The sequence below is a fragment of the Trachemys scripta genome, chromosome 22, assembly GCF_013100865.1.
Source record: "Trachemys scripta elegans isolate TJP31775 chromosome 22, CAS_Tse_1.0, whole genome shotgun sequence".
NCBI classification, from domain to species: domain Eukaryota; kingdom Metazoa; phylum Chordata; order Testudines; family Emydidae; genus Trachemys; species Trachemys scripta.
This window is the reverse complement of record NC_048319.1, coordinates 9,534,949-9,547,829: the sequence shown is the minus strand read 5'-3', so window position 1 is coordinate 9,547,829 and position 12,881 is coordinate 9,534,949. Positions and strand designations below refer to the sequence as shown.

The window sequence follows — 12,881 nt, the reverse complement described above, 5'->3', positions numbered from 1 at the left end:
GCAGGGAAGAGTGCAGGGGAAAGCCAACACACACAGACACGAAGGAGTACCCACACACGCTTGTGTGCACGCAAGCAAAGACGCACATACCTGCACACAAATGTGCCCACACAGGCCCATATGCACACACAAACACACACACAAATGTACGCGCACCCACATGCACTAAAGCACACGCACACAAGCATGCCAGCACACACATGCAAAGGTACCTGTGCATGTACAAACATCCTCACACCTGTGTGCACCAACAGGCATAGACACTGCATCACCAGCTCTGCAATAAATCAAGATTTCCAAAGAAGCTGCCATAGGAATACACAAACACTTTGGATAGACGTACATCTGTCCATTCAGATTTCTTTTGCTTATTTGCCTTGTGCCTCAATCTGACTTTTAATAATCAATAGTACCTGTGGACAACAGTGGTGAAATTAAACTGAAAATCAAACTGGGGACTTCTCCTACATTCTGTGAGGACCCTAAACCATAGCTGAAATAATATATGGAGATATACCTATCTCATAGAGCTGGAAGGGACCCTGAAAGGTCACAAAGTCCAGCCCCCTGCCTCCACTAGCAGAACCAAGTACTGATTTTGCCCCAGATGGCGCCCTCAAGGATTGAACTCACAACCCTGGGTTTAGTAGGCCAATGCTCGAACCACTGAGCTATTCCCCCCCCATAACTTGAACAGAAGTCAAGCTGTACACGTTTGTATAATATCTGTGCAAAGGGCTTTGCAAGCCTGCAGTTTAGAGCTGTTATTTCAACAGACATAAGCAATTATGTAAGAACCTGCCATGCAACAATTTGCTAGTTTAGAGCCGAGTCGGCAGAATTAGCAACAACCCAGTCATCAAGCGACGCAAATGCCTTGAATCAATTACAGATTTAGAAACTGGTACTAGTTTATTTACCAGGTGAGTGTTGTGGGAAGTCAGCCAAGCGTCAAGTTACAGCGTGATAGTGGGCGCTGAGCAGCACCCATTGCTGATAAGGTTGCAAAAGGTATTCCGTTAATCCCCCTCTTTTCACTTACTCAGAATTGACCACAATATTCACCCGTTAGTGTCGGCCTGTGGGGAATTTTTTTCAAGCTTGCACTAAGCCCCTTCAGCCATTAGGGTGCCCAAAAAAAAGCACTTTTCTCATCTGACAATTCTAACCTCAAAATGAAAGGAAACTAGATATTGAAACCTACTTTAAATACCTTTAATGGGAAAACAGTATTGACTGAATTTCACCCATAGGGAGACATTCACACAGGTGCAGAGGAACCGAGGCGTAACTCAAAGACACAAATCTTGTTTTGGTTCTGCCCATTAGGGGAAGGATAACCCAGTGGTTAGAGTGCTAGCCTGGAACTTGGAAGGCCTGGGAACTTCCTGCTTTGCCACTGTTCCCCTTCTTTAGAAGGGAAATAAATAGCACTCCCCTACCTCACTGTGCGTTTGTGAGGATAAATACATTAAAGACTGTAACATGCTCAGATGGGGTAATGACAGGTTTCAGAGTAGCAGCCGTGTTAGTCTGTATCCGCAAAAAGAACAGGAGTCCTTGTGGCACCTCAGAGATTAACACATTTATTTGAGTATAAGCTTTCGTGGGCTACAACCCACTTCTTTGGGTAATGAGGATTGTACAAACGGCTAAGATAACACCTGAGTAAGTCTATCTCTACTCTAAATGAGTGTATCCTAATTCTATTCTCCATGAGCTTGATCCAAAACCTGCTGATGTCAATGGAAAGACGGCCTCCCAGGGGCTTTGGAACAGGCCATCCGTTCCAATTCAGGTGGGCCCTAGAAAGATACAGAGCCAGTGCCTGCATTAAGGCCCCAGTTCAGCCAGGCATTCAGGTACCTGCTTAAGCACATCCCTATTCAGGGAAGTAATTGAGCATGTGCTTAAGTGCTTTGGTGAATAGGGATGGAGTGCTGTGCTCAACTGGGGCTTACATGACACAAAAACCTCAGACACAAGGGGGGTGAGAGAATATCTTTTACTGAACCAGCTTCCGTTGGTGAGAGAGACAAGCTTTCGAGCTTACATAGAGCTCTTCTTCAGGTCTGGGAAACCTACTCAGGGTATGTCCACACTATAGGGTGACCAGATGTCCTGATTTTATAGGGACAGTCCCGATTTTGGGGGCTTTTTCTTACATAGGCACCTATTACCCTCCACTTCCTGTCCCGATTTTTCACACTTGCTGTCTGGTCATCCTACTACACTAGCACTTTGGTCGGTATAACTTGGATGTTGCTCAGGGGTGTGAAAAAAACACCCCGCTGAACGACGTAAGTTACACCGACAAAAGCGCCGGTGTGGCCAGCGGTATGTCGACAGGAGACGCTCTCCCGTGGACATAGCTACTGCCGCTTGTAGGAGGCGGTTTAATTATGTCGACAGCAGAGTTCTCTCCCACCAGCATAGAGCGGCTACTGGTGAGAGCCTACAGTGGTGCAACTGTATCCGTACAACCTTGCTGCTGTAAGCTTGCTAGACATGACCTTAGGGCTTGTCTACACTGGCAATTTACAGCGCGGCAACTTTCTCGCTCGGGGGGGGGGGAAAACACCACCACCACCACCCCCCCGAGCTCAGCAAGAACCAGTGTGGACAGCGCACCAGCGCGGTCCCAGCGCTGGTAGCTACGCCCCTCGTGGAGGTGCTTTTTTTAGAGCTCCCTCCCAGCGCTCTGCCACGACCACACAAGCCACGTTAAAACCCTCCCGTGGCAGCGTTTTAGCATTGCCAGTGTAGACAAGCCCATAAATGTTACAGCTAAATACCAGGTGGAACGGATTGTTTAGCATAAGGAGTTAACACATATTTCAAGTTGACGTGGCCCATTCATACCTCTCCAGTCATAGGGGGAAAGAAGAGAAAAAAGCTGGGGGGGCGGGGGAGTTAGTGGGGATTGATGTAATAAGCCATAAATGCAGTGTCTCTATTCAGTCCGTGATTTTTAGTGTCTAGCAAAGTTATGAATTTAAGCTCCCAGGCTCGTTCAGCTCAAATGAGGGATGTAACTAAAGATGCTTCAAGGTGCCATCTAAACCAAACTGTCAAAACCCCAAGGAACTAATAAATCGTACTGAAAATGAAGAGGGAACCCACAAAACTGTGAACAAAGACAACTTGCCTTTATTTTAAGGATCAGGCTGGACAGCTGGACCCCACTGACATTTGGGATTGACACTCAGCCTCTCAGAGTGAGCCCATACAGGCTTCGCTGCCCCCAAATCAGTAAGTTCATAGAATCATAGAATCATAGAATATCAGAGTTGGAAGGGACCTCAAGAGGTCATCTAGTCCAACCCCCTGCTCAAAGCAGGACCAATTCCCAGCTAAATCATCCCAGCCAGGGCTTTGTCAAGCCGGGCCTTAAAAACCTCCAAGGAAGGAGACTCCACCACCTCCCTAGGTAACGCATTCCAGTGTTTCACCACCCTCCTAGTGAAATAGTTTTTCCTGATATCCAACCTGGACCTCCCCCACTGCAACTTGAGACCATTGCTCCTTGTTCTGTCATCTGCCACCACTGAGAACAGCCGAGCTCCATCCTCTTTGGAACCCCCCTTCAGGTAGTTGAAGGCTGCTATCAAATCCCCCCTCATTCTTCTCTTCTGGAGACTAAACAATCCCAGTTCTCTCAGCCTCTCCTCATAAGTCATGTGCTCCAGACCCCTAATCATTTTTGTTGCCCTCCGCTGGACTCTTTCCAATTTTTCCACATCCTTCTTGTAGTGTGGGGCCCAAAACTGGACACAGTATTCCAGATGAGGCCTCACCAATGTCGAATAAAGGGGAACGATCACGTTCCTCGATCTGCTGGCAATGCCCCTACTTATACAGCCCAAAATGCCGTTAGCCTTCTTGGCAACAAGAGCACACTGTTGACTCATATCCAGCTTCTCGTCCACTGTGACCCCTAGGTCCTTTTCAGCAGAACTGCTACCTAGCCATTCGGTCCCTAGTCTATAGCAGTGCATGGGATTCTTCCGTCCTAAGTGCAGGACTCTGCACTTGTCCTTGTTGAACCTCATCAGGTTTTTTTCTGCCCAATCCTCTAATTTGTCTAGGTCCCTCTGTATCCGATCCCTACCCTCTAGTGTATCTACCACGCCTCCTAGTTTAGTGTCATCTGCAAACTTGCTGAGAGTGCAGTCCACACCATCCTCCAGATCATTAATAAAGATATTAAACAAAACCGGCCCCAGGACCGACCCTTGGGGCACTCCACTTGAAACCGGCTGCCAACTAGACATGGAGCCATTGATCACTACCCGTTGAGCCCGACGATCTAGCCAGCTTTCTATCCACCTTACAGTCCATTCATCCAGCCCATACTTCTTTAACTTGGTGGCAAGAATACTGTGGGAGACCGTATCAAAAGCTTTGCTAAAGTCAAGAAATAACACATCCACTGCTTTCCCCTCATCCACAGAGCCAGTTATCTCATCATAGAAGGCAATTAGGTTAGTCAGGCACGACTTCCCCTTCGTGAATCCATGCTGACTGTTCCTGATCACTTTCCTCTCCTCTAAATGTTTCATAATTGATTCCTTGAGAACCTGCTCCATGATTTTTCCAGGGACTGAGGTGAGGCTGACTGGCCTGTAGTTCCCCGGATCCTCCTTCTTCCCTTTTTTAAAGATGGGCACTACATTAGCCTTTTTCCAGTCATCTGGGACCTCCCGCGATCGCCATGAGTTTTCAAAAATAATGGCTAATGGCTCTGCAATCTCACCCGCCAACTCTTTTAGCACCCTCGGATGCAGCGCATCCGGCCCCATGGACTTGTGCACGTCCAGTTTTTCTAAATAGTCCCGAACCACTTCTTTCTCCACAGAGGGTTGGTCACCTTCTCCCCATGCTGTACTGCCCAGTGCAGCAATCTGGGAGCTGACCTTGTGCGTGAAGACAGAGGCAAAAAAATCATTGAGTACATTAGCTTTTTCCACATCCTCTGTCACTAGGTTGCCTCCCTCATTCAGTAAGGGGCCCACACTTTCCTTGATTTTCTTCTTGTTGCTAACATACCTGAAGAAACCCTTCTTGTTACTCTTAACATCTCTTGCTAACTGCAACTCCAAGTGTGATTTGGCCTTCCTGATTTCACTCCTGCACGCCTGAGCAATATTTTTATACTCCTCCCTGGTCATTTGTCCAATCTTCCACTTCTTATAAGCCTCTTTTTTGCATTTAAGATCAGCAAGGATTTCACTGTTTAGCCAAGCTGGTTGCCTGCCATATTTACTATTCTTTCTACACATCGGGATGGTTTGTTCCTGCACCCTCAATAAGGATTCTTTAAAATACAGCCAGCTCTCCTGGACCCCTTTGCCCTTCATGTTATTCTCCCAGGGGATCCTGCCCATCTGTTCCCTGAGGGAGTCAAAGTCTGCTTTTCTGAAGTCCAGGGTCCGTATTCTGCTGCTCTCCTTTCTTCCTTGTGTCAGGATCCTGAACTCGGAAGTTCAGGCTCACCAACCTGAGAAAGAACGGACAAATGATCAAAAAAAGAACAGGAGTACTTGTGGCACCTTAGAGACTAACAAATTTATTAGAGCATAAGCTTTCGTGGGCTACAGCCCACTTCTTAGTCCACGAAAGCTTATGCTCTAATAAATTTGTTAGTCTCTAAGGTGCCACAAGTACTCCTGTTCCTTTGGCGGATACAGACTAACACGTCTGCTACTCTGAAACGGGACAAATTATCGTTTCTTTGCAGATGCTCAGAATCTAGTGAGTTGGGGAAGGGAATCTTCGTCTATAGATCAGTGGCTCAAATCCAGCTTCTGTCAGTGAAGAGCGATTGGTGTTCCCAATTTGAAGCTGTTTGATGGCTTCTGTGAGATGGGCTGGTATGAATGAACCCTCCTGTTGACAGTCTAAGGAGTATGTTTACATGGCAATCCGGTGTTGCAACTGCCACACGTGTAGACGTACCTGAGCTTTGATCTAGTTAGATCACAGCTAGCTTAAGTAACAGCAGCAGTAAACGCACAGCAGCACAGCACAGGTTAGCCCGGTCCACCCTCCTAAGGCTACCACAGCTTCACTGTTACCTAAGCCATCTTTGGGCTAGATAGATCAAAGGGAGCTTGATATACTTCCTCCTCCTCATGCTGCAATCACCCTCCTGACTTCTGTGCAGAAGTTTGCTCTGCCACTCCCCATGTTGTACTTGTTCTGGGGACAGAGGCTGGTATTTTCAAAAGTGCCTAAGGGAGTTAGGAGCTGAAAATAGTCCACTTGGAGTTAGGTTTAAGTGGTAGCCGTGTTAGTCTATATCAGCAAAAAACAAACAAAAAAACCCGAGGAGTCCTTGTGGCACTTTAGAGACTAACAAATTTATGTGGGCATAAGCTTTCTCTAAGGTGCCACAAGGACGCCTTGTTTGTTTTTTTTCAATTGGAGTTAGGTGCCTTACTCCCTTAGGCTCTTTTGAAAATCCCACCTGAAGGGTTCCAGGTTTGTCAATACCGCACATTTCATCATCACCAAACCATTTGTAATGAAAAAGATGCTGGGGCTCAAGCAATATTTTTACTTTCACAACTGATGCAGCAAGCCCAGAGGAGCCGGACTATGAACTGCCAAGCCTAGAGGTGCCCGGGCTCGGCCCTGGCAAAAATTACGCACTGCACACTGCCAGTTACATAACTAAAATAGTGTCTGGAACAGCAGGACAATGTGGTTTGTCCATTTCCAATGGGAAGCAACCCAGTCTTGCTCTGATATATCAAGGTTGGCAAATTAAAACTAATTGTTGCTTTTTAAAAATGTATCCTACACCAAAAGGACAATTTTCTCCTAACCTCAAGAAATCAATCTTTCTCTCACTCCTGTCTCCCAGGTGCAGTAACCCACGTGTTCACCGCATAGCTGCGTCCATGGTCATGTGGTGGGTGCTAGCCATTAGCTGCTGGTTAAGCGACAAGTGGTTCTGTGGATTTTGGCAGAGGATCAACTTCTGTTACCTTCACAGTTTCTGGTAAGAGTGGCTGCTTCTTCTCCGGTGCTGCTTTGACTCAGTGGGGAAGTCGCTATGAGGTTACTCCACAAGGGGAAAATCCATCTTGCTGGTTTCAGAATGGAATGCCCAGAGACAGCCTGGGGGCTCAGGAGATTAGAAAGAAGCTCTATGGTGATGTGAAATCAATATTAGGGTTGATAAATGATCCCTTAAAGTTATATTCTTCATTTTTTAATTCTTTTAGGCTGGGATTTCCAAAGGAACCTAAGGGAGTCAGGTCCCTAAATCCCATTGGATTTGTGTGCCTAACTCTCCTAGTCTGCTTTGAAAATCCCAGCCTCGATCTTTATTTCTCGAATTGGTTGACGTTTTTCTGAAGGAGCAGTTGTCTGTCAGGAAAAAGCTGATTCAACAGAATTGAAGCGTTCCACAAGAACGTGTCGATTCTGTTCAAACTTTCTATGGAAACCAGAGAGACAAGGTGGGTGAGGGAATATCTTTTATTGGACCAACTTCTGTTGGTGAAAGAGACAAGCTTTTGAGCTACCCAGATCTCATCTTTCGGTCTGGGAAAGCTCTTGTCTACACTTAAAATGCTGCAACGGAGCAGCTGCTCCGCTGTAGCACTTCAGTGAAGACACAATCTACTCCAACAGGAAGTGTTCTCCCATTGGCGTAGGTATTCCACTTCCCCGAGAGGCAGTGCGGTAGCTGGGTCAATGGGAGAATTCTCTGGTCAGCCTAGCGCTGTCTACACTGGGGCCTAGGTTAGTTTAACTGTGTCGCTCAGAGGTGTGGGTTTTTCACACCCTTGAGTGACAGGTATACCGACCTCATTTGCTCAAGCCTCAAAAGGGTCACAGCTAAATACAAGGTGGAACAGATTGTTTAGTATTTGTATTTAACACATATTGTAAAAGACCATACAAGGTGAAGTCCCCAGTTAACACTGCAGGCAGCCTGGATGGCTTTCTGGTAGCTCAACCACCTCCAGTCTCCCCAGACAGCTGGGTCCCTGGGTCCCCGGTCTGCCATCTTCCCGGGAAGCTGGGTCCCTGGGCTTGGCCCAGAGTGTTTTAAAACATTCCCTTACAGTTCTTCCAAAATGGACTTTCTCAACCATTTCCGTTCTGCAGAAACTCTCACACTTCTGACTTTTTGTTCCAGTTTGTAACTACATTTTTGTCTGAAGTGTGAAACTTCCTGCAGGATGGAAATTCCAGCTCTAGTTATTTGACACTTTCTGCAATAAGGGCTGCATCCTGAGGTCCTGATTCGGTTTTTACTCAGGGTCTGTCTACACTACAGCCTATGTCGGCATAATTTGTGTCACGCAGGGGTGTGAATATTCCAACCCCCCTGAGCGACATCAGTTACACTGACATAAGCACTTGTGTGCACTGCGCTATGCTGGCGGGAGAGTTTCTGCCGCCGACATAGCTTCTGCCATTCATTGAGGTGTTTTTTATGCTGACAGGGACAGCTTTCTCCCGTTGGCACAGAGCTTTTTCACCAGACATGTTGCAGCACTGCAGTTGCATCGGTACAACTGCGTTGCTGCAGCGCTGTGTGTACAGACATGGCCTCAGTTTTTACTTAAGCAAAACTCGGTCCATGTTTCGCACCACTCAAGATTTGGCCCTAACAATTGATTAAACACCACGTAAGCCCTTGGCACTAGCCAAATGCATTCTTACCAAGCAGACCTTTACTTACACTGTTCTGATTAAATAGCAGTCTATGCCTTTTGCTTTCCATATGCTGGATCTCTTCTCAGGGAGCTGTATCAACTGTCATGTTCTCTGGATTCTCTGCATAACTGACAATGAAGGAGAAGGATAATAATTTGCTTCCACAGGATTTATAGCTGCCTGAGTGGGTCAGCCAGTTTGTTCAAAAACTCTATGCTCAGGGAGCATCTCCAAATTCCCCCCTTCCCCGCAGCTAAATGTTATGAGACCGGAGATCCAAATGATCAGGCCCTGAAATCCAGAACATACGAGGCCAGACAGTACATGATTTCTTGATCATTTGGTTTTGATCTAGCTACACTGTGGCTGGAATTGTTCTTGCATCCTCCACATTTTCAGGGCTCTAGCATGACTTCCCTCAGTATGGACTGAGTTTGGGTTTGAGAATCGGGAGAGGGTAATGACTGGGCCAAGACCTCCGATGGTGTTAATTGGCCACTGACTTCAATGGAGCCACATGGATTTACACCAGAATCTGGCCTGGTTTGTGTCCAGCAAGGTGGTCTAGTGTGTTCTTCATACAAACCCACACCGCACTATCCTGGCAACTACTGTGTGGCTGGAATACTTTCCACCATCATGAGGACAGGGGCTCTGTCATTGCAGAGAGCAAGATTTACTGGCTTTGGTGTTGCCACCTGCTTCTCACCCCCATTCTTTGTTTCTTTGCCAGGCATGTACTGATATCCATCACTCTCCTCTATTGCTGTCCCTTGTTTATCTACTTCGATTCTCGGTACGAGATTCCTGCCTTTGAACCGGAGCTGAAGTACTGGCCTAGTGACTCCTGGCCAATCGCACTGCCCTATCTTGCTCTGAGGACACCTTACAAACGGTGTTAGGGCGAGGTGCTGCAGTTCAGATCCCTGGTGTATATTGGGACTGGGAGGGGGAGGAGTGATAGAGCACAGCCATTTTCTGCTAAAATACCAAAATCTCTCTCTGTGTTGTTTTGAATGGCTGTTTGGGTGTCACCATGGTGATTGGGGTGCAGCGCCTGATGCTGGAGACTGACTGTGAAGTCTTCACAGTCGGAAGAATCCAATGTTTTCCTGAGGTCACACTGTGCACTGATCCCCAGTGAGAGGGGGTGACCCCTGCTGGAGGAATCACACTAATAAAACCAAGCCAAAGTGCTGGCAACTGGCTATGGGGCTGCTATGATTAACATTATTGTTATTTATTGATGTATATGATACCTCTCAGGAGTGTTGTGTATTAAAGCTATAGACACTGATGATTGCCAGAACACATCTCTGTACCTAACTTCACACCCCTTGTCTGCGAGTCACTTGGACAAAGATTTCCACCAAAGCCTCCGTCTGCCATCTGATCCTGAGAGGGCGAGGTTTTCGAAGTGCTAGATGATGACTGGGTGCCCAAAGAGGGGCAAGGCACGAGGAGCCATTCCCTCTTACTGACCCTGGGTAGGACTCAGGTATAATTGCAGTCCTAGCAGCTCTCCTGAGCACAGGTGCTGCTCCCTTCTACTGTTACCTGTAGCTCTGCTAACCCTATAGGGGACATCCTTGGTGAAGCTGCTAACATGAAAGGCTTAACTGGACATGCTGTCATGCTGTGTTCTCTAAGTGCATTCTCCCAGCATGCCACGTTTCTGCAGGAGGGATGGAGATGCAATCTCTTCTCGAGTCCCTCCTATGGAGGGTGCAACTGAGTAGCACATCCATCACGGGCCCAGATCCTATCAGGCCCAATGTGGCCCTAAACCAACAGTACAGCTAGCCATAAAGTGCTCTGTACAATTACAAACCGTACACGCATCGGAAAAATTCCCTTCACTCACTGCAGCAATGCAGCCATCTCTGTGGTGGGAGGCCACAGCCACGCTACACAGTGGCTGGGACCAGAAGGAAAGATACTGCATCTGTGGGCACAATTCTGATCTTACTCAGACTAATATTACACTGATGTACCTCCACTGGGGTTACTCTGGCTTTACACTGGTGTAATTGAGATCAGAATTTGACCCAATAAGTGGGTCGGGAAGGTGATTCTCTCTTCCTCTCTAAACCCTACGTTTCACTGTCCAGTACCAAGTCAGGAATCTGGGAGGGAATAGATCAGAAACACAGTATCCACCACCCAGCTATACTTAGAGCACTTTGGGTTTATCCTTCTGTAGATATGTTCACTTGATTTCCCAGACGTAACCTCCCCAGCTCCGTGCCCCCACCCCAGATAAAAGACCTTCTCAGATTACACAGAGCTATTTTAAGACTCATTTCTCTGCTCTCCATGGGGGAGCCAATTCTAACCACACAAAATCTACCCTGAGCTACCACCCCAATTTCCAATCAACCCAACATCCAAGAAGGTTCTGTCCACTTTCACGAGGTGTTCACAGAACAACAAGGAGCTGATCTAGACAGTATTTGGTCCTGCCATGCGGGCAGGGGACTGGACTCGATGACCTCTCGAGGTCCCTTCCAGTCCTAGAATCTATGAATCTAGCAGCAGGTATGAACCAACCCAAACCAGAGAATCCCAGGTGAGCAAAAGCTTCACAGATTCCCAAACCAAAGACATTCTCATAAATTCTGAACTTTGGAATCCCTCCAGCTTCCCGCCCCTCACTCCCTCTCCCTGCATTGCATGCGCACCAAAGCTGACGGTTGGTTTTTGATAAGGCACATCAAAGTTATAGGTGACAAAGGGATCAGTCTCTCTGCCCAGCTGGGAGGTTGGATTAAGTACAGGACTTGGAGCCAGGAATTACTGAGAGACAGTGATTCCATCTATGGCTTTGGGTGAGTTACTTCACCTGTCTATGTTCCAGCCTCTGGGTAATGGGGGTAATATTGCTGACTCACCTCCCAGCGATTGTTAAGATGAATTAATGTTTGCACAGGGCTTTGAAGCCATACAGCACTGGGTAATTGCTCAGGATGGTAATCATGCCTCAGGTGTTTGGAAAGTCAGATACACAAACCAGGATTTGTTTTGCTCTGATACGAAGCACTATGTAAGTGCTCGGTATTATTATTATTAAATGAAGTGAGTTGGCCCATGCCTGGGAAACTTGAGTGATGACAGCATCTTCCTTTCCATGGCCCTCCCTACCAGAGGGAAAGATTTAGCAACTGTCAAATTCCCTTGCATCTCTAGGGAGCGGGGGGAGTCTGAGCTCGACCATAAGCAGCTACAAGGTTTTAAAAGCGTTAAATCCTGTCTGCACTAGTAGTCAAGCACATGTTGCCTGACATGTTTTCAAAAGTGAGCTATTTTCCTAGTCTAGACAGGGACTTAGCTAGCTTGTAGGTGTCAGAATTACTGTGCATGCACAGTCCACCTTGTGCACCTCAGCACCCGTTACCATGCATGAGACAGTTGCCCACTTTGACATAAGACCTACCCCTCTACCACACCTCTCTGATACAAGGATAGCTCAGTGGTTTGCGCATTAGCCTGCTAAATCCAGGATTGTGAGTTCAATCCTTGAGGGGAACTACTTAGGGATCTAGGACAAAATCAGTACTTGGTCCTGCTAGTGAAGGCAGGGGGCTGGACTCAATGACCTTTCACGGTCCCTTCCAGTTCTAGGAGAGAGGATATCTCCATTAATTCATTTTTTTTAAATGTAAAGCCCTCTCTAGTCCCCTCCAATACAAGCCCCTCCAGACACACAATGCAAGCCCCCAACCCACCTCTGGCAGAACCCTTACTGCATGTGAACTGAGCCACCTGATACACCCCCCCACACATCCCCCCGAGAGAGGAGTCAGCGTCACTCTCTATGTTTCACAGATGGTGAAACTGAGGCACTGAGCAGCACTGCCCCAAGTCAAGCAGCATGTCTGTGACAGTTGGCTCTCCTGACACCAATCCACTGCTGGCACCCCTAGGCCACACTCCCCAGCATGCGCACACTCTCCCACCCGCTCTGCCAGCTCCTGCGCTCCAACCCCCCCATCGGCAGGGAAGGGCCGGCTCTCCCGGATTCGATTTCACAAAGGGACAGCGCCCGGTTTCTTTGCCTTTCCTTGGAGGCGAGAAGCAGCCTGGTTTTGACTGGGCTCCTCACGCCAGCGTCCAGCACAACAGGATTCTCTTCTCTAGTGGGATGCTGACAGTGAGGAAGGGGAGGCAGAGCACCAACAGCCGGCCCCCCCAGAGGCCTGCTC

General features: G+C 47.6%; 1 protein-coding gene across 1 annotated transcript in view; it reads left to right on the top strand.

Moving 5' to 3' along the window:
* Positions 1 to 9,919, top strand: part of ACER1 (alkaline ceramidase 1) — a 29,741-nt gene extending 19,822 nt beyond the window's left edge. The window contains exons 5-6 of the mRNA XM_034755430.1: positions 6,869 to 7,006; positions 9,413 to 9,919. Of these exons, the coding sequence (XP_034611321.1) occupies positions 6,869 to 7,006; positions 9,413 to 9,581 (307 nt within the window). The 3' untranslated portion in view covers positions 9,582 to 9,919. The remainder of the gene's footprint in view (positions 1 to 6,868; positions 7,007 to 9,412) is intronic.
* Positions 9,920 to 12,881: the final 2,962 nt, after the last annotated feature.